Genomic DNA, 17,960 nt, shown 5'->3' on the forward strand with positions numbered 1-17,960 from the left:
TATAGGATAACGGAGATGGGGAGATGGATTGTGCTGCTCTAAAGCTGACAGTGTCAGAGGATGCCACGTGCAGGGAGGGCACAGCCAGGCCTCTTGCAACGGGGCTGTCCACGTCCCAGGACTGATTGATTAGTCCCAAGTAACAAGAGTTCCCAAGATCCTTCTCTTAAAGCATGAAGTTATAGTTATAAAACAGACATAGTTGTGTCAACTGGCTGGACAGTTACAAATCCTCTGGATGGCTTTGGGTCTACAGTGGGGTTGGCACTGGCAGCTTTACACCATGGCGTGGTGATTAGTACCGTTAAAACACATGGTTGGATCCAGATTTGGCTGAACAAGAGCAGGACAGGTGGAGATGTTTGGCTGTCAGTGGATCGCCCCAGCAGTGGCTGGTGGCACAGCTCCAAAGGCAGCTGCTTATCTTCAGGAAGGGGCTGTTGCTGGGGCAAGGCAGACTGACACGGGAAGAGTCGCTCCCGTTGCTGGAACTGGCAGTGGAAGGGCTTTTTATTTAATGCAGGAGTTGAGCAGGAATGTGAGGAGAGGGGATTCTGTGGTGCAGGAGGGAACTGCTGTATTTTGGAGCGACTTTTTTTATTTTTATTTTTTTTTAATCCATGCATGCATGGCCAGCGAGCCTGGAAGCCTGCCTGTGTTTCCCACAGCTGCTCTGGACTTCCAAAGCTAAGTCACACAGTAAGGAATGAATGGTCCCCAAGCATCTGTCTCTCTTAAATTCTTTTGGCACAGTTCTGATCCCTGCTTGCTCCCCCATCTCTCCCTGCCCAAGGTGATGGCTGCCAGGAGCACCAAGCTGAGAAGAACGGGTCCATGTGTGCAGTCCCTGGGTTTGGAGATATCCTTCTCCATGCAGCTGCCTGGGAGGGGAAGGATGCTGTGGGGTAAAGGAGAAAAAAGATCTTTGGCAAAAGAGGCTGGAAGGAACATATGAGGGGTTAGATTCCTCTAGAGGCAATGCTGCCTGTTCTGTCTTGTTTTAGGGGATCGTGCCAGTAGGCAGAGTTTCTTCAAGCCCGCTGCCACCACCAGCAGGCCTCAGCCGTTCCTGTGTCCTGTCTGTGACCTGCTTGCAGAAGGGAACACTGCTTTCTGTTCCTGCTCCCAGTCCAGCGTTATGGGATGCCTCCTGATGCTCACATGCCCTGAAACACTGCCTGGCACTGGCTGTCTGCGTTTCCCAGAGCAAGGAACCCAGCAGGCCTCGTGGCTGGAGAGGGGCTTGGGACCACAGCCCACGCGGCTCCCGGCTCAGGCTCTTTGCCTCAGCTGTGCCTTGTCACTGCAGCGCTCTGCAATGTTTCTCTGGCAGGGAGCGTGATGTTCCCTCTCGGGGTGTGATTTCCAGGGAAACTCTGTTCTTCCTCTGCTTTCTCCGATGCTGAGGTCTCCTTACAGCACTCGTGTCCCAGCTCCTGTGCCCGCGGAAGGGAGCGGAGGTTCCCCGAGGTTGAGGCCCTCCATGGCTGGTAGATCTGACTTGTGCATTTATCTCACTCAGTCGAGGGCTGTCTCGGGCTCGGAGGCAGCAGACACTCCCTTCTGTTCAGGGGGATGGTGCCTTTGTTAGATGTGTCCTGCTATATTAAGAATAACAACGTGGTGGTGGTGGGTTTTTTAGGAGCTGATTGTTCTGGAGCAGTGAAGTGAGAGACACGGGGAGAGGGAGTGTGTGGTGGGGGGAGAGGAGGTGCTGGCGCAGTGAAGTAGAAAGTAATGAAATTGAGCCGGAGAGAGCAGGACTGAGGGGAAAGGAGCAGAGCGCACCAGCATCCAGGGTGACAGCATGAAGGAGAATCACTTGTTCACCTTCAATCAATTCATGCTTTTTTTCCCCCGTCGCACACGCCTGTGTGCAGCTGAGCGTGCAACGGGAGGGAGGGGAGAGGCGGCGTGTGTTGTCAGGAGCTGTTAGGAAATACATTTGTCAACAACAGGGCAGGAACCAGAGAGAAAGGAAGGAGGTGGCCGTCACCAAAGCCAAGCGGGCTGTAGCCTTTTATTTATTGATGGATTTGTCTCATTCCTGTGTTGGGGAGTGCTTACCTAGGGGGAAGAGTGACAGTGTGGAAGAAGTGGGTCCAATTTCAATATTTATGCCTCCTACCCTCTGCTAAATGCTCCCGGGTGCTGTTCAGCCAGTTCAGCAGCCCTGGGGTCACTTGCACTTCATTCCCCTCCAGTAGAGCCAACTCCTGGAATTTGACCCAATTCGTTGTTTCCACAGGTTAATAGGAATTGCAGCTTGAAGAACTTTTGTCCTGCAGGGACCATTTCTTCTGGAAGAGTGTGGTTGGTGAACTGGCTCTCCAAACTAGCTGCTCTTGGACTGCAGCTGTGTTTCACCTGCAGCGTCTGATGGCTGATCTGTGCACACGGGGGGCACATCTCTGTGCGCCCCGTCATCAGAAGCAGTTCACTTCCACTGTGGTAGAGTCTCACTAACAGCTTAAGTTCATAATATCTCCTCTTCCCAGCTCTACTACCATTCATTTAGTAGCATTTCTGCCTCAAGTGTTCAAGTCTGTCGGCTCCTACCTGTGTATCGTGTTCTTTGTACACAACTTGTCTCCTTTAGAAGAAGGCCTCCATGCTTTGAAAAGCTGGTGACTTTGTGTAGCATTCAAATAGTTGTATATGCCAAAGGAATTGTTTGGTGGATGATTCGTTGCTGAATGGTGGGTGGCCCTTTGCTGGGGTAAGAGTTGAATACTGTGCTTCTGGCAATAAGCAGCATGATGGGAGGCGGGAGTTGTTCTGAACATGGAGTTGTGTATGACAGGCTTCCAGTGGTTCATCCTTTCCAGAATCCATAGATAGCACTATGGATCAGAGGTTGGTTTGTTTATGACCAGCCCTGGGTGGCTTTGCTTTGGACAAATCTGTTACATTCCTGTACCTCGGCTTCCCTTTGCACAGGGCTAGTGAGTAGTGGGGGGGCTCCCTGCCCCACAGAGGGTTTGCAGAGCCCTGGCTTGTGAACCTGTTCAGAAGTGTTGAGGAGCTGGCGTTGGCAATGCTGACGATCGCTTCCCCCTGCACTTGGTGTTGAAGTATATTTTTATATGTGTATTTCCCCTCCTTTCTAGGTTTGGAAGAAGTTCTTAAGCTCCCAAGCGCCCCGTATCAGTATCTTCATGGCGGTACCCACTATTTATGCCAAACTGATAGAGTATTATGACAAACATTTCTCTCAACCACAAGTCCAGGATTTTGTGCGTGCCTTTTGCCAGGACAACATCAGGTAGGTGGGAGATGCCCCTCTGCACTGCCTCCAGTTGTCAGCACTGAAGGACAAGCCGTGCACCAGACAGGGTGGCTGCTGGTGGCTGGCTGTTCCTACAGTGGCTCTGCTGAGTCCTCTTCTTAGCTTTACCTATTTGCAGTGCCAGGCAGTTTGTTGCGCTTTAGCGTCTCTCTCTGACAAGACCCAGGGTGATGTTATTTAATTATGAGCCACTCTTGCATGGTAAAACCAGAAGGGGTCTGCATGCTCATTATGTGTGTCACCCTGCATAACACAAGGCTAAAGACTCATCCTGCAACCCAAGCTTGCACTGCAGTATCTCTTTTAGGAGGCCGTCCCATCTTGACTTGAAAACCATGACAGATAGAGAATCTGCTATATGTGAGGGACATCCCTGGTATTGGTTAAAAGGCTTTGGGAGCTTCTGTTTTAAGGTTTTACGTAAGAGCAGGCTTTATGTACCTTGTGTTAGAATACAAATTCCCTGGAGCAGAGGTAACCTTGGATGCTTTCTTACATGGGATTTCCTTGTGCAGGTTAATGGTGTCAGGCTCAGCAGCCCTGCCTGTGCCCGTCCTGGAGAAGTGGAAGAACATCACTGGGCACACGTTGCTGGAGAGGTATGGGATGACTGAGATTGGGATGGCGCTTTCTAACCCTTTGCATGGAGTCCGTGTCCCAGGTAGGATTTTCTAAAAGATGGACCCTATTTAGAGGTGTTTTGCTGTGAGGTGTTCTTGGTTTTCTCATCACAGAGAATACACATCTGTTCACAATTTGTTGTGATTCAAGAACAGGCTTGTGTAGGAACGGTGATGCTGGTAGGGGGTTTGTCATAGCAAGGTGGAGCCCAGAAGAGGGCATGGGTGCGTGGGTAGAAGCTGGTGGGTTTCCCTTTGATTACTGGCCATAGTGCACTGGCAGAGCTGTGTGTACAGAGCTTGCAGTGGCATGCAGTCTGACCTAACCAGCCAGGCCAGTTCTGTCCAGAAGGCAGAGTCTCTTCTGGATGCTTTATTATTTCCAAAGTCTTAGTACAAGTGCTATGATGGGACTTGCAGCTACAGCTCCTGCTTTATGAAGTTGTATTCGTGTGTGGTGTTGAGACGGGATTGTCCACAGAGCAGTCATGCCAAGCCAGTCACAGAATAGTTGGGGTTGGAAGGGACCTCCGATCATCTGGTTCAACCTCCCTGCTCAAGCAGGGTCAGCTAGAGCATGTTGCCCAGGACTATATCCAGTTGGGTTTTGAATATCTCCAAGGATGGGGATGCCACAACCTCTGTGGGCATGCTATTCCAGTGTTCAACCACCCTCACAGTAAAGAAGTGTTTTCTTATGTTGAAGTGGAATTTCCTGCGTTTCAGTTTGTTCCTGTTGCTGCTCACCCTGTGACTAGGCAGCCTTGGGAAGAGTCTGACCCTCCCCCCTCCCCAGCCTTCTCTTCTCCAGGCTGAACAGTCCCAGCTCTCTCAGCCTCTCCTCATATGAGAGAGATTCCAGTCCCATAATCATCTTTGTGGTCCTCCAGTCAATACTGAACACTTAAAATAGGTTGTCTGCTCACTGTTATTTTAGTGCAAGTTTCTTGACTTTTCAGAAATTCGAAATTGTCACACCTCCTTGTACATTCTGGCTCTGTTCTCTCCTTGCATTCCCCCACCTCTCTTAGCTACACTTTGTGACTCCTCAATATCTGTAATTTTATATAACCTAGAAAGAAATTGATCTGAAACATTAAAAATATAGTGTCCCCACCCTCTTGTTGGTTCAGAATGTGGCCATCTGTCTGCTGAGCAGCCCAGCCCACCACTATGCCACCTTCTCCTCCCCACATGCTGTCCGCACATGCGTGGCACCATATGCATCATTTTGGTCTCCAGTATCTTATGGGGCATCATAGCTTCCCACAGCACCTCGATCCCACAGGACGTAGGAGCTGTTCCTGTGAAGGGATTATCTAGGGTGTGGAGAAGCCACAGCTTTCCCCCGGCACTGGCTTCTGAACCTGAGAACAGCTGTGGGGCGGCACAGGATACAAACTCCAGTTTGCTTTTGCAGAGTAACCACACTCCCCCCTCCAGGACTCAGCCAGTGTTCCCTTTCCCTGTAAATCCCATCCCTGCAGACTGGAAAAGGAAGCAGGTAGAAAAACTAGATTCCCACCTGCATGAGCTAGAGCTTCCCATGAGCCCTGTGCTTCAGGGTGATGGTGCAGTCTGAGATCACTTGAATGTCATTGTGGCTGGGTAAGATCTGCTTTTCCTTCCTCTTCAGTAGTGGAGATGAGTACCTAGAAATTTCACAGGAGACATGGGCAGAAAGGAAATAATACTGAAAGTAAAATGGGCAAGATGGAGAAATTAGCACCAGAGAAGGCAGCTCCTAGCAGAGCCCGTGTGCAGTCTCTGATGGTACTGGGGTCTGCAGGAGAGCTGGGAACAGTCTCACACTGGGGGTGTGCTGGAGCTCTGAGAAGGGACAGAAGAAACTCAAAGGTGTGGATCAGCTAGAGACTGTACAGAAAGGAGGCTATAATTTAATAGGCTTGATTAATTTATTTCAGGAAGTGTCAGTTGGGAAGCAGATGGGTGAAGCTGAGGCATAATTTACTTGAGCTGTGAAAAAGCTTTTGATATAGTACCCCATTAGAGGCTGGGATGTAAGGTCACCAGGTACAATAGAGTATCGAGTGTGAAAGAGTCAGCTGAGAAATACAGCAATTGGCTGGGAACAGAGTCCAGGGCAGGAGCATGTGTGTGGGAGAAGGGGATGGGTGGTACCTGCAGTGATGGGGGACGCTACAGTCTGCTGAACCGGAGCAAGTACGTGACTGCAGCCTAGCTTGTAGAGAAAGAGGAGCTAGGATCTCCAGCCAGGATTCAGAGGAGGAAAGCAGGATTTGGGTGGCTTTATAAACCATAGAGATGGCATCAGGCGTGAAGTGAGTGCACTCGCCTGTCTGTATCTCAGCGTCAGCTGTGCTGAGAGGGCAGTGAAGGGCCCCGTGGAGCCCATGCTGGCGTGCCTGCCGCTGTACTGCCTATGCAACCGTTCCGAAAAGTCCGGCCTGAACGTGATCTGTGTCCGTCCCAGCCAGCACAGGCAGGTCCCTCTGGATAAATCCCAGGATCCTCAGATTTCACAATGAATTTCCTATGGAGTGGAAGCAGCATGCTTTCCTCTCGGCCACTGTGTGAGCTCCTGGCTCTGAGCAGAGATCCTGGGACTTCCCTTGCCCTCTTTCCCCTGTGTGATGTGGCTGGGGAAGGGTTGAGGGTCCTCAGAGCCGGCCTTTCCTGGCTGTGTCGTGCCACCCACGTCTCTGACCGTGTGGCACTGAGGGAAGACTCGGCTCTCCGTCCAGAGCACAGATTTGAAGGTGCAAGGGAGGGTGGTGGCTTTAATTTCAAAAGGAAGAAAAGATGAAAGATTTGAAAGATAAATGTTTGCTTGTATATGGTTAAAACCCTGCTTAAAATGCCTCTGTTTTCACCAGCTCTCATTCTAATCCCCCTGGTGCTGTTACTGTGAAGGGAGATGAATAATTCATGGACAGAGAATGCCTCACTGGGCCTAATCACCACTTTAATTGGAGGTTTAGATCAGAGGCGGCTAATAGCTCCTACAGCGGGGACTCCGTGTATTGTTGACAGTGAGATCGTTGAGTGCCTTATCGTTGGCCTGTTTCAATTCTCCCAGGACACCACCACACATAACAGCATCAAGGTCCCCAGATACCGAAGGACATAGACCGCAGGGCCAATTAAATTTATCTGGGAAGAGCTGACAACTTTTTTAAACAGAGGAGAACTGGTGAAAGAATAATAGTGTCACTCCTTTCTGACTGCAGCCTGTCTGATGCTGGCTGAGTTGACACTGTGGGCATGTTGCCAGCATTTCTTAACATCCAGGAGTGTGCAAATTGGAGAGAGCTGGGGAGGGCAGTGGGGAAGGGAGCTGGAGGGGAAAGAGCAGCGATTTCTCCCCAGTTCTACCTCTGAATTATGGCCAGTGACAAAAGGAAGCCAGTGCTGATTTTTGACCCTCTTCTGGCCATAAGCGAAGCGGGGGCTCAGTTAAGCGGAGACCTGTGGTGCTGTGCCTTTGGGAACCTACTCGATTTACCACTGACCTGTTGGAATCAGCATGGTGTGTATTTTAAAATCTCGGGTGGGTCTGAGAAGCTGTAATCATTGTCTTTGCACAGATTTTAATTATACTGTTGTGTTCACGTAGATCTAATCAAGGTTGTCAGCATTTTCATTATTTGCAGACGCTGGCTTCCAAAAGTTTGTCATTTTTACTAAAGACCAAAAGGACTTTTCCAGACAGAATATGAAGAAACAGTTTTCCACAAGGGGTTTATTTTACATGTTGGTTTTACTTTAGCCAGATAGGAAATAAATTGATGGAGCTGTATTTGTAATCGTGATCTGAAACCTCCCTCTACCGCAATAATGAAATCATCAGTGTGCTTCCTGAAAGCCCATATGAAAACAGGACTGGAGCACGTGTTGTGACTGAGAATGACAAACAAACTCTCTGTCGTATGGGGGAGCGGTTCTTTTGTTTTGGTGTGTCTGTGTATATAAATATATATATATTTATATATTTTTTATATATATATATATGTATATAAATATGTACATACACACAGACAGGCTTGTCTGCCTCCTAGAATTGGCCGTGGAGCCCCTTCTGTCCAGGGTCACCCATTCAAACCCAGGAAGATACTGACCACAGGTATTTAGTATGTAACATGTAGGGGGTCAGGAGTAATGATTTCAAAGTGCCAAAATCACTAAGAAAATATGGCTTGTTTTCTTTAAAAGACCTATATCCTATTGCCTTTTCTGTGTCTTCAGACTTGTGCAAAAGGATTGTGCTAATGTTTGATGTTTCTAGATCCTCAAAGGCTGAGACTAGAAGTGGCCACTAATCATTTAGTACTGCTGCCCATGGATCAAGGTTGGTAACTGGCCTACAGTAAGGAAGTATGTTCTAGGAAGGCATCCACATAGTCTTGGCATGAAGGCTTCCAGAGCTGGCAAACCTGCAAGAGGCTGTGGCAGTTCATTCCACTGGTTATGGCCACCCCAGCCCCGCCGCCACTGCTGAGACCTTGAGTCTCAAAGACTGACTTCATTCGCCTGCTGTGTCTGACCACTGTCTCTTGCTGCCCCTTTCTGCGAGGCTTAAGGCTGTCAGTGCTAGGGATTTTCCACCTTGGAGAAAGCATACCCATGGGCATCTAGAAGGTGGCTTCAGTAAACTTGACTTGCAAATATTTGGCACACTTCCCATGAATTATAATTTGCCTTGAGTCCCCTTGAGTCCCCCATGGCAGGTACCAGCCTCTGTTTAAAATACAGAAATACCTCTATATGGCCCCTCAAGTGGCACGTGGATTTCTGGCGAGAAGTATGGCATGCACCTCTCCTTCCTTCCTCTGCCCTAGTCCGTTGTTTCTGACTTGGTAAGCCCAGCTTTCTCTGCCCAGCTTGGCAGTCTGTCCAGCCATGTTAGGCAAGCAGTCCAAGCGAGGCTGTTGGTAAGAAAAGTACCTGGCTGTGTGTGCTAGCTGACCTTAATACCGAAGGAAGCTTTCGAGCTGAACAGGCACACATCGCTGCACTGCCATGCAGCTTTCTGTTTATTTCTTGCTAGATTTGCTAATTGCCAGGGTAGTTTTGCTGCAATAAAATCTCACTCCCTCATAGCCCATCTGCTCTTAGCTGATCTTGCAGGGATGCCATAAATCTGGGGTACGACATCATATCTATATCCATGGCAACTGACCAGTGCAGCAAACAAAATCGTGATGTCACAGATATCGGATCTCAAGGGCTTTAACAGGAGAGTGAGAGCAGCATAGGGAAAAAGTCACTTGCACCCAGATGCCTGAAATGCCAATCACAAGGGGAAGGCAGAAAATGCTGCCATACGAGGGCTAGGAATAGAAGAGATCCAGCTACTTCCCACTCGGTCCTTGCTGCAGGATAGAAGTCTCATTTTAATACTGTCTAGCACAGCAGCTCTTGGCAGTGCTGTCATGCGACTTGTGGCTGCTGCTGTCCAGCCCGTCCTCGTGGCCCCCAGGAACGGACCTGCTGATAGGGACAGGGAGAAGTGTTAGGAAGGGTGAGACTGGGCATTGTGTGTCTGTTGCCTCTGAGAATTAAGAGCAAATATCCCCATTTCCTAGTTGTCGTACCTGTCTCAAGCGAGTCATAAAGGGTTGATGCTTTTAATCAGGTTTGAGAGAGAGCAAGTGAGCTGCAGAATTTGTCTTTGAATCTTCCCAGAACTTGTGTTCCTTGGTCCCAGTGCTGGGCTCCACATCTCCTGCAGCCTGCTCTCGGGACTTTCCAGTCCTGCTGCTTTGGACTGCTGCCCGGCTAGCAGAGTTAGAAAGCACCAGCAACCGGTGACTCTCTAGGTGGGAAAAATTGATTATCTCATAAAATAAAGAGTACGGTTGTCAGTTTCTGCTCAGACCTGTCCAGTTCTCCCCAGCCACAGGTCACTCTCTGCTGATATCTGTCTGGACCCTGTTCAGGTTTGTGGGCTCACTGGTCCCTGATGGCAGGAGATGGAAGTCCCGAGTCTCTCCTTGCAGTGAGAGCAGCCTTGGGCCATTGAGATGCAGAGTGAAACCTGCTGAGCCAGCAGATGCCCCAGACTCCTGGTTGCTGCTGTGCCTTGAGCCCCCCATCAGACAGAGGTCTCAGGAACAAAGCTGCCCTTTCATCTTTATTCTCAGAAGCTTACCAAGAAGAACACACATTAAACCAAGGGGTGGGAATCTTGCAGGATGCAGGTTTGAGAGCTCTGGGTTGCTGGACCATCTTGCAGCTTAATAGCAGTTGTTCCTGACACTGTGTCAGATTCCCTGGCTTTGAAAATTGAAACCTGTGGAAGAATGGTGTGTTTTGATCTGTGCTTTTCTCCTATCATGTTTTATATATGGTGTATTGATGTCATATAAAACTGAGATAATCCCTTGCAATTCTTACATTGTTAAGCCTGTGCCTTCTCTGTCAGGTCTAGGCTATAGAGAAGTAGTGAGGCACTGTAGCAATCATTGTGCTCTTTCTTTTCAAATCCCTGTGTAGGGTGGCTTTTCTTTTTTTTTCTTTTTTTTTTTTTTTTCTTTTTTCTAAACACAGCTTTATTACTGAGCTACGAAGCTGTGCTGATGTCTTCAAAGACTGTCCAAGAGAAACTGTTCAGGGCAGGAGACACATTTGTTTTCCTAGGCATTTTCAACACTGCCTGTTCAGCAAACATCTGAGTATTGCACCAGTGACATTTGCATGCAGACATATGATGTGATCGAAGCCTTCCTGAAGGGTAAACCCCCGCTAGGAAGTTCTTTAGTGCCAGCACAGTCTGCAGATGCCATTGATAGTAGAGCAGCTGCTCTTTGCATCCTTGATTTTTCTTTTCCCAAAGGTTGTCCACTGTCTCAGTCGTGTTCTCTCTGTTTCCTTTGCAGGTTCGGTGGGGACCCCGCTTCCGGGGGTGGAAGTGCGCATTGCCACCGAGACCTCGAAAAGTGGCGTTCAGTCCTACAGCATCCATGCCCAGGGAGATGAAAACAGCACACAGGTAGTGCGCAGCCGTGCTCTCTGCTACTTGAGTTTTTCTGATGAAAAGTTCTCTCCTCCGCAGCCCTTTGAAACCCCATGGCATAGGATTGAGGCTTGCCCTACTGTTATTCCCAGGAACTTGGTGATGCTATTTAGTCTTTTCCCTTTCTTGCATTTCTTTTTAAGTCCTATTATATTCATGGTACTTTATGGGCCACACAAGTGTTGTCTTTGCTGTGAAGAGCAAAGAGGAACAATGTCTGAGAGAAAAGAACAAATCCCTACGTGGGGGTGGGAGGTGAAGGGCTGTGGTGTAAGAAGATGATATTGTGTCTGTTGAGGCTGTTGATGCCCAGAAGAAGATGAGTTAAGCTGCGCCTGGCCTTTGAGAGCTAGGATGAAATGTTAGTCCAGTGCAATAGGTAAGAACGAGGTATTGAAGAGAACTCAGTTGGATTCTATTCAGGTCCAAAGAGTAAGCGTAAGAGCTGCTGAACATCTGCAGTCTGGGGGAGAGGATGAGTAATGGAAAATCTAGAAGCAGAGTCTGTGCTTGTTTTACTGGACTTGGTGAAGGCGTTAGCAGTGAGAATTGGAAGGGGAAGCCTGGGGGACTTGGGGGTTGCATTTGTCTTGAAATGGCGCAGGGGGAAGTCCATCAGGTTCCCATGAAAGCGTATTTCCGTGCTAAGCTCCAGCTGTCAAGTCTTGTCTGCACTGATGGTTCTGGTATCTCAGAGAAGTCAGATATCCGTGATGGTGGAGAGGTGGTGCCCCTTTCCTCATGAGCTGCCCTGGTGTTGGGGTGCTGTGAGTCTCCTCATGCAGAAGCAGCCCCTGAGACCCCACTCTGACCTAGGTTCAGAGCAGCTGCAGGATGTCCTGCTGCCTCAGCCCCTTCCTCTCCCCACGGAAACAACTAAGCAGGGTTTGCATTCCTGCCGTGTCTCCTTCGCACCCTCATTGTGGGTGCAGGTCGTGTTGCCTCCTGCAGATCAATAGTCGGGTGATATACGGGCTTGGCTGAGTAGACAGATACCGTATACGTGAAAGAAATTATACCAGCAGCGTCTGAGCATTGTGTGGGTGTAAAACAGTCAGGCCTGCACCCCAGCCTGAAATACACAGCTCTGCTTGTTCCTTTGGGAAAGCAGATGAGTTTCTCATCTAACCATGCACATGCCAGGGGTTCAGAAGGAGCTTCTTGGTCTCTGACAGGAAGCGCCTAGGGACACGGCTAACGTAAGTACGGGTCAAAAGCTTGGGAAATCCTTTTACCTCTAGAAGTGATTATCCAGGCTGGAAAGCAGGCTGGAAAAGGCAGTAGTACTGCACCGTTGTGTTTCTGCGCGCTGACAGTCCTGTGTTTGGGTTGTGAGAGTTCAGGCTGCAGAGGGTTAGCACAGGCGTGGACCTGGCACGGCACTTGGTGCGACAGGGGAATATCCCCTCCCTGAAGTGAGATCTAGTGCAAAAGCCTGGAGTGGGAAGCTCATGCTACACTGATGTTTCCCACAGCAGAGTCCAGCTAGCAACACTTGATTGATTCATATAAAAATTCATTGTATTCTCTAATACTGGGGGAGGTGGAAAAGTGAAAAATCATATCTGTGTTCTGATGACGTGACAGAGCTATGGATCTGACTCCACACATGCAAAACCAGCCTCCTGAAGAGCTGAGAAGGAAGCAGTCTTGGCAGGGATTGTGACTTCTATATAAAAGCTGTTTGCTGCTCCCTACCCTGTGTTACTGGCCTTGTTTGGCTGGAGAGTGGACAGGGTAGGAGGCCCGGAGTGGCTACTCCGGTGCAATGCCTTAACACATAGGAAGCAATGTCCTATTTTTATCACTTCACAGAAACAGTGTTATGTTTCACATTTTTGACTCCTCATCCCAGAGATAGATCTTGGCCTCTTTTTTTTTTTTCCGCTTGCATGAAACTGGGACATGAAATATAGCCTGTGTGTCCATTTTAATAATGATCCTATAATGCTTATACCCTAAAGGATCCCTAGGCACTTTACAAATTAGGTCTCAAACATAAGAATCCCTGAAGTACAGCTACTTCCAGGATATATGTGGACACTGGTTTTCTAAGTTATGAGAGAAAAAAATATATGATGCTGCTTTTTGCTTAATATTCCTTCCCCCTCCCTTCTCTTCCGGTTGTACTGGGAGAGTGAACAGAGAAGAATGGGAGTCCAGACTACCTTCCTCTGATGCTGGAAATCCACCATCCCGCAGGGTTCTGGAGAGCTGAGATTCAAATAACTAAGGGTTTTCTTCCTCTCTGGCTTCAGGCTGAGTTTACATTTGGGGCAGAGGAATAGCCCTTTTAGCCCAGCCATTTCTCACGTATACCCTTCGAGCCTCCGAGTCCCCTGGGTGAGCAGCTGAGGTGCCTGCTCCTGTCTAAATGTGCTCTCTGGGAGCTTATACCAGCACTGGCTTTGGCCCTGCGCCCCTTGCTGATGGCTCACTTTCCGTCAAACCCTCCCTAGAGCTTTTTTGAATGTTCTGGTGAATTCTCAAGCCGTCTAGCTGGGAGGAAGCGGGAGGCAGTAGAGTTTGCCGCTGGGTATTGGCTCGATGGTTCCTCTCTGAAGAGCTGTCCCTGTCTTGCCTGCTTTGCCCTATTTTGCAGCTTGACTGGAAGTTTCTCCAGATTGTATGAAGTCCCTGAAGGAAGGGGAATGACCTCATCTGCTTAAGGCCACTCTGAGATAGTCGCTGGCCAGTCCATCAGTACTGGCTGGTACCTCCCGTGCACCCTGCTCCCAACAGCATTTGAGGAGCAGAGCAGGGAGCCTCTGTCCCGGGACTGTCAGGAAGGCCATGGCAAGGTGGGAGAAAAGCTCGCCACTCTGTGTGTCTTGGCACAGACAGATGCGTAGAGATGCCAGGAGTTTAATATTTGTATTACCCGGCCAGCCCGAACAATATGACTTTGTATCGCATGGCTGTGCTGGCGGCCAGGTGCCCGTCACCTGCCGAGCGTGCAGCCTGGTGCCACCCACCTGCTCTGCAGGAAACGCAGAGGCAGAAAGTCTTCAATTAACAATATAACTTAACTACTTTGCACCTGCAGTCACACACAAAAAGCCTCAGCTGATGCTTGTTCCTGGCCTTACGTGCTGCTGCTGGCACACATGGTGTGTGTGTTTGCTTAATAATTTATATCAGAGTATGTCAAGGAAACATACTTAAACCAAGGGAAAATTGGCAGTCCAAGTGCTCATTGCACTCCGCTGGTCAAAGGAAAGGCCTGGCTTTGTTCAAGTATGGGAAAATTGGGGCTCCTCCACTGCGGGGGCTCTCCTTGGTGGGGGGGGGGAAGACCTGCTTGCGGTCCCAGACCTGAGCCCTCCCTGGCTGTGCCACCTGATCACCCTGGTGGGTCCTTTTCTTTACTTTTGTCCTCCAGCTTGTGAGAAGGGTTAAACAAATATTTACTTACCTCCTTCACAGGAGGGCGCTACGCCTTAATGCGCCTTTGCTACGGGCTGCGAGACCCCTGGTATGGACCCAGCGCGGAGCGAGGGCGGAGGGAGGCAGACAGGCCGAGGTGGGAGAGGAGAGTGGCAGGGGCCGGGTGACGGTGTGTACGCAGCCCTTCCCACCATCCGCGCGTCGTGTGTTCGCGCGTGATCGATAAGTGCATCAGTGGGCCCATCCTTGCTCTGGGCATTTCTGTATGTTTTGGTGCTGGTGATATGAAAACTCACCAAATGCCACATAATGGCTTGCTTGTTCCACTGTAGGAAATAAACACCTCCCAGCAGCCGGACCAGCGCGCTAAACGCCTGCCGTCTGCTTCAATTATATGACTTTCAGGGCAGAGACCTCTCTGCACACAAAGTGCGGTGCACATCTGTGCTGCTCCACGGATGACAGCAGAGCTGCCAAGAGGGAGCAGCTCCTGGCCGTGACACAGGTCCCCCCGCCCTGCGCGGTGCGTCCGGCGGCGTGCACGGGGTTAACAGCGAGGAGCACGGCGGTAAGGCTGAGGGCAGCTACCTGGAGGATCTGGTGAGAAGCCGAGCACCCTGATAAGAGGCTCAGAACCGTCTCTTCTCACCGTCCCCCCCGCTCCTGCGAGAAGGTGATCTTCTCGCCTGGGGTTAGGCGCGTTGTCAGGGCAATCTGCGAGGCATTCGCACTTCAGCTGTGCCGTGCGACTAACCAGAACCCTTCCCCGCTCGCCGCTTTCTGCGAGCAGTGAGAGAGCCTGTTTGCCAAGGAAATTATTTGCTTAGCTGTACAAAGCCTCGCAAGGTCACTGCCTTCCCCGCTTGTGTTGGGCTGAGGGCTTTACATTCTGCTCCCTCTTGACAAAACAAGACAACAGACTTTCTCGGAGCCGTTGTTCCCGGCTGACACTGTCTCTCTCGTTAAATGCTGGGGGATCGTTTTGTTTCCCTTTGCTTTCTCGCCCTTTGGACATGTTTGTGCATCCTGCTGGAGTGAGATGCAAACAGGAGCTCAGACGCATCTCGGCGAGTGCCGAGACGGATCCTGACCCCCGCCCCAGGCAGCGGTGAAGGCAGGGTGTGTGGGGGGTGGTGGCAGAGAGGTGGGGAGCGTTTCTACTTTGCCATCCGGTAACTGTACGAGCTTGCGGCAGGGGACTGATGTAATTTGCAAAGCTGGTTTCTGGCACTCCCTGAAGATCAATAATCTACTTAGCTGAAAGTTTGCTGGATCGCGCGGCTCCTCTCTCGTCCCTTGATTAGCGTGCTGGATCCCATTCACACGTGCTCCATCCAGCCCTCCCGTCTCCTTGCAGCTCTAATGCGTGTCTTGCGCCGCTGTGTCCGGCTTGCTCAGGCTTTTCTAGCTGGTTCTCGTGCCACTTTCTTTCTAATTGTTGCTGCACCTTGGGCTGCAGGGAGGTTTCCTGAGCTGGCGTGTAGCAGCGTGTGCTCGGGCTGCCTGCCGTGCACGCACTGCCTTCCCCCTCGTCCTGCGCGCTGCCCAGGCTCGGCTTTACCTTTCCTCCCGGGCAAGGGGCACCAGGCAAGAGGCTGAAGCAGCGCGGTCACCACCAGCACCAAACCAGCGTGCTCCTGCCTGTCATGGCCAGCTGGGACGCTTGGTAGCCTGGCGTGGGACGCGGAGGCCGAGCTCCGGGGCAGGGCTGTGCCCCGGGCAGCGGGTCGGGAGGTGGCGCTCCCCCTCCGAGCACCGCGGCGCGGTGCCTGCGGGCTGGGTGCCCTCCGCGCCGGGGACGGAGCTGGCGTCCCTTGCCGCCGCTGCCCCGCGCCAGGAGCGAGCCTGGTCCCCTGGAGCGGTGCCATCCTTTCAAGTGCTCGGAAAAGTGGCTCTTCCTCATTTTTGCTCCGGGGAACGGAGAGGTGCAGAAGTGGGTGTGATGGGAGAGCGGCAGCTTTGCCCGCTTGGAGCCGTCCCAGGCCTCGCTGCCGTAGCCGCTCGGCTAATAAGCGATTCCCAAATGTTTAACCCTCCTTAAGAAGCTGCCTGTTGAGCCGGTCCGACTGTATAAACAGGCTCGTGATAACAGAGAGCTGAGTTGAACCAAAGAGCCTGCGTGTTTCTGTAGGGGAGAAGTCAGCAATCTTCCTTACCCGCAGCCCCAGCTGCTTTTCCTTTTGGTCTGTTTTTCCCCGCAGCTTTTCGGCAGCCCGGCCCCAGGCTGGCTCCCACGCATGGATCCTGCGCGCAGGAAAGGGTTACTGTTTTCCAGTGCCGAGTGTTTCGGTTTGCTTTGTTCAGTGCGATGCATATTTCATACGCTTAGCTTCCCAGCTGGCAGAGGCCCGTAAACCCTGCGAGCTGTTGGGTATTGTCTCTCTCTTTCTTTATTTATTTGTTTGTTGGTTGTTAGGTTTTTGGGGTTGTCATTTTTGTTGGATTTTTTTTCTTTTCCAAATTGCTCACTCTCACGAAAGCCAAACCCTAGTTTCTGACAATAGGGGTCTATCAATAGATAAATGGTTTCACAGCTGTATCTAATGCAGTGCTCTAGCCAGGGCTTTTATGGCGAGTAATTTTCTCGTGACGAGGCTGTGAAGGGAGCCGTGTGGGACGTATGGATTGCAGGAGCTGGCAGCCGGAGGACGCTGCAGCCACGGGCTTTCCTCCCCCCACCCCACCCCTTCTAAAGGTTGTAATTATCTCGTTGTTTATCCATATGCAAGCTGTCGTCCTGGACGGGAACCGGCTCGGCTGCGGCCATTCCTCCCGCCGCCACCAGCGCCTCCCGGCCCCTCCTCCCGTGCCCCCCGCCTCCCCGCCATCTGTCAGCAGCTCGCCGCCGGTTGCCGGCACCTACGTACGGCAGAGCAGAGGGGAGCTGGCAGGGTACCGCTTTGTCGGTGCCCCTGAGATGGGGACCGGGAACGGCTCCATCTTGCTCACGTTCGTCTGAGATCTCCGTAGAGCCCGTGGGGAGGCTGCCTGGGGTTGTCCGAGAAGAGGTCGGGCTTCCTCCAAGGCCTGGCTCCGTGTCGCTGCTGCACGGGGCAGGGAGATGTCCCGTGGGCAGGGTGAGTGCTGCTCACTTCAGCTCTTGGCACCTCTCTGGGCCAGGTCTCCCACAAAGGTGCAGCTCCACGTGCATCTCTTGCTGCGTCCATCCCAGCCACCCAGGTATTTTAAAAGGGCTGGAGCAGAGGCAGCCGTCGCCGCGAGTGCCGAGGCTGTGCTGGCGTGTGCAGCGGGAGGGTGAGCAGCATCCGCCTTTTAGAAACGCCGTCCCGCTGTGACTGGGAGATGCTGAAGTGAGAGTTTTGCTGTTTGTGCGGTTACAGCCCGGAGGTCAGCAGCACTTCCGAGCCCCCGGCTCCCTCCCTGCTCGGCAGAGCGCTCCGGAGGGCACACCAGCCTGCTCCTGGCTGCCCGCCTCTTCACATGTCTCATTGCACAGAGGTATCCCCAGTATTTTCAGATGAAAATTAAAAATAAAATGGGCTTGTTGCATATAGTAAGACAGAATTAATCACTGTCCCAGGATGAATAGTCTTCAACCAGGCATTTTACTGTCCTAAAAGCTGGTCACAGTGTGATGCTTTCTAGCTGCACTGGAAGATGTTTCAGACTGATACAGTGCTGTTACTATAAAACATTTATCTTACTG

The 17,960-nt window shown here is 51.1% G+C and overlaps 1 protein-coding gene across 3 annotated transcripts in view; it reads left to right on the forward strand.

Moving 5' to 3' along the window:
• ACSF3 (acyl-CoA synthetase family member 3) overlaps positions 1 to 17,960 on the forward strand; it is a 76,021-nt gene that overhangs the window by 13,458 nt on the left and 44,603 nt on the right. For all 3 annotated transcript variants that reach the window (XM_064519822.1, XM_064519821.1, XM_064519823.1), the window contains 3 exons: positions 3,111 to 3,265; positions 3,805 to 3,950; positions 10,770 to 10,882. In XM_064519822.1, coding sequence (XP_064375892.1) covers positions 3,111 to 3,265; positions 3,805 to 3,950; positions 10,770 to 10,882 — 414 coding nt within the window. The remainder of the gene's footprint in view (positions 1 to 3,110; positions 3,266 to 3,804; positions 3,951 to 10,769; positions 10,883 to 17,960) is intronic.

This window comes from Dromaius novaehollandiae, chromosome 13 (assembly GCF_036370855.1).
Source record: "Dromaius novaehollandiae isolate bDroNov1 chromosome 13, bDroNov1.hap1, whole genome shotgun sequence".
NCBI classification, from domain to species: Eukaryota; Metazoa; Chordata; class Aves; order Casuariiformes; family Dromaiidae; genus Dromaius; species Dromaius novaehollandiae.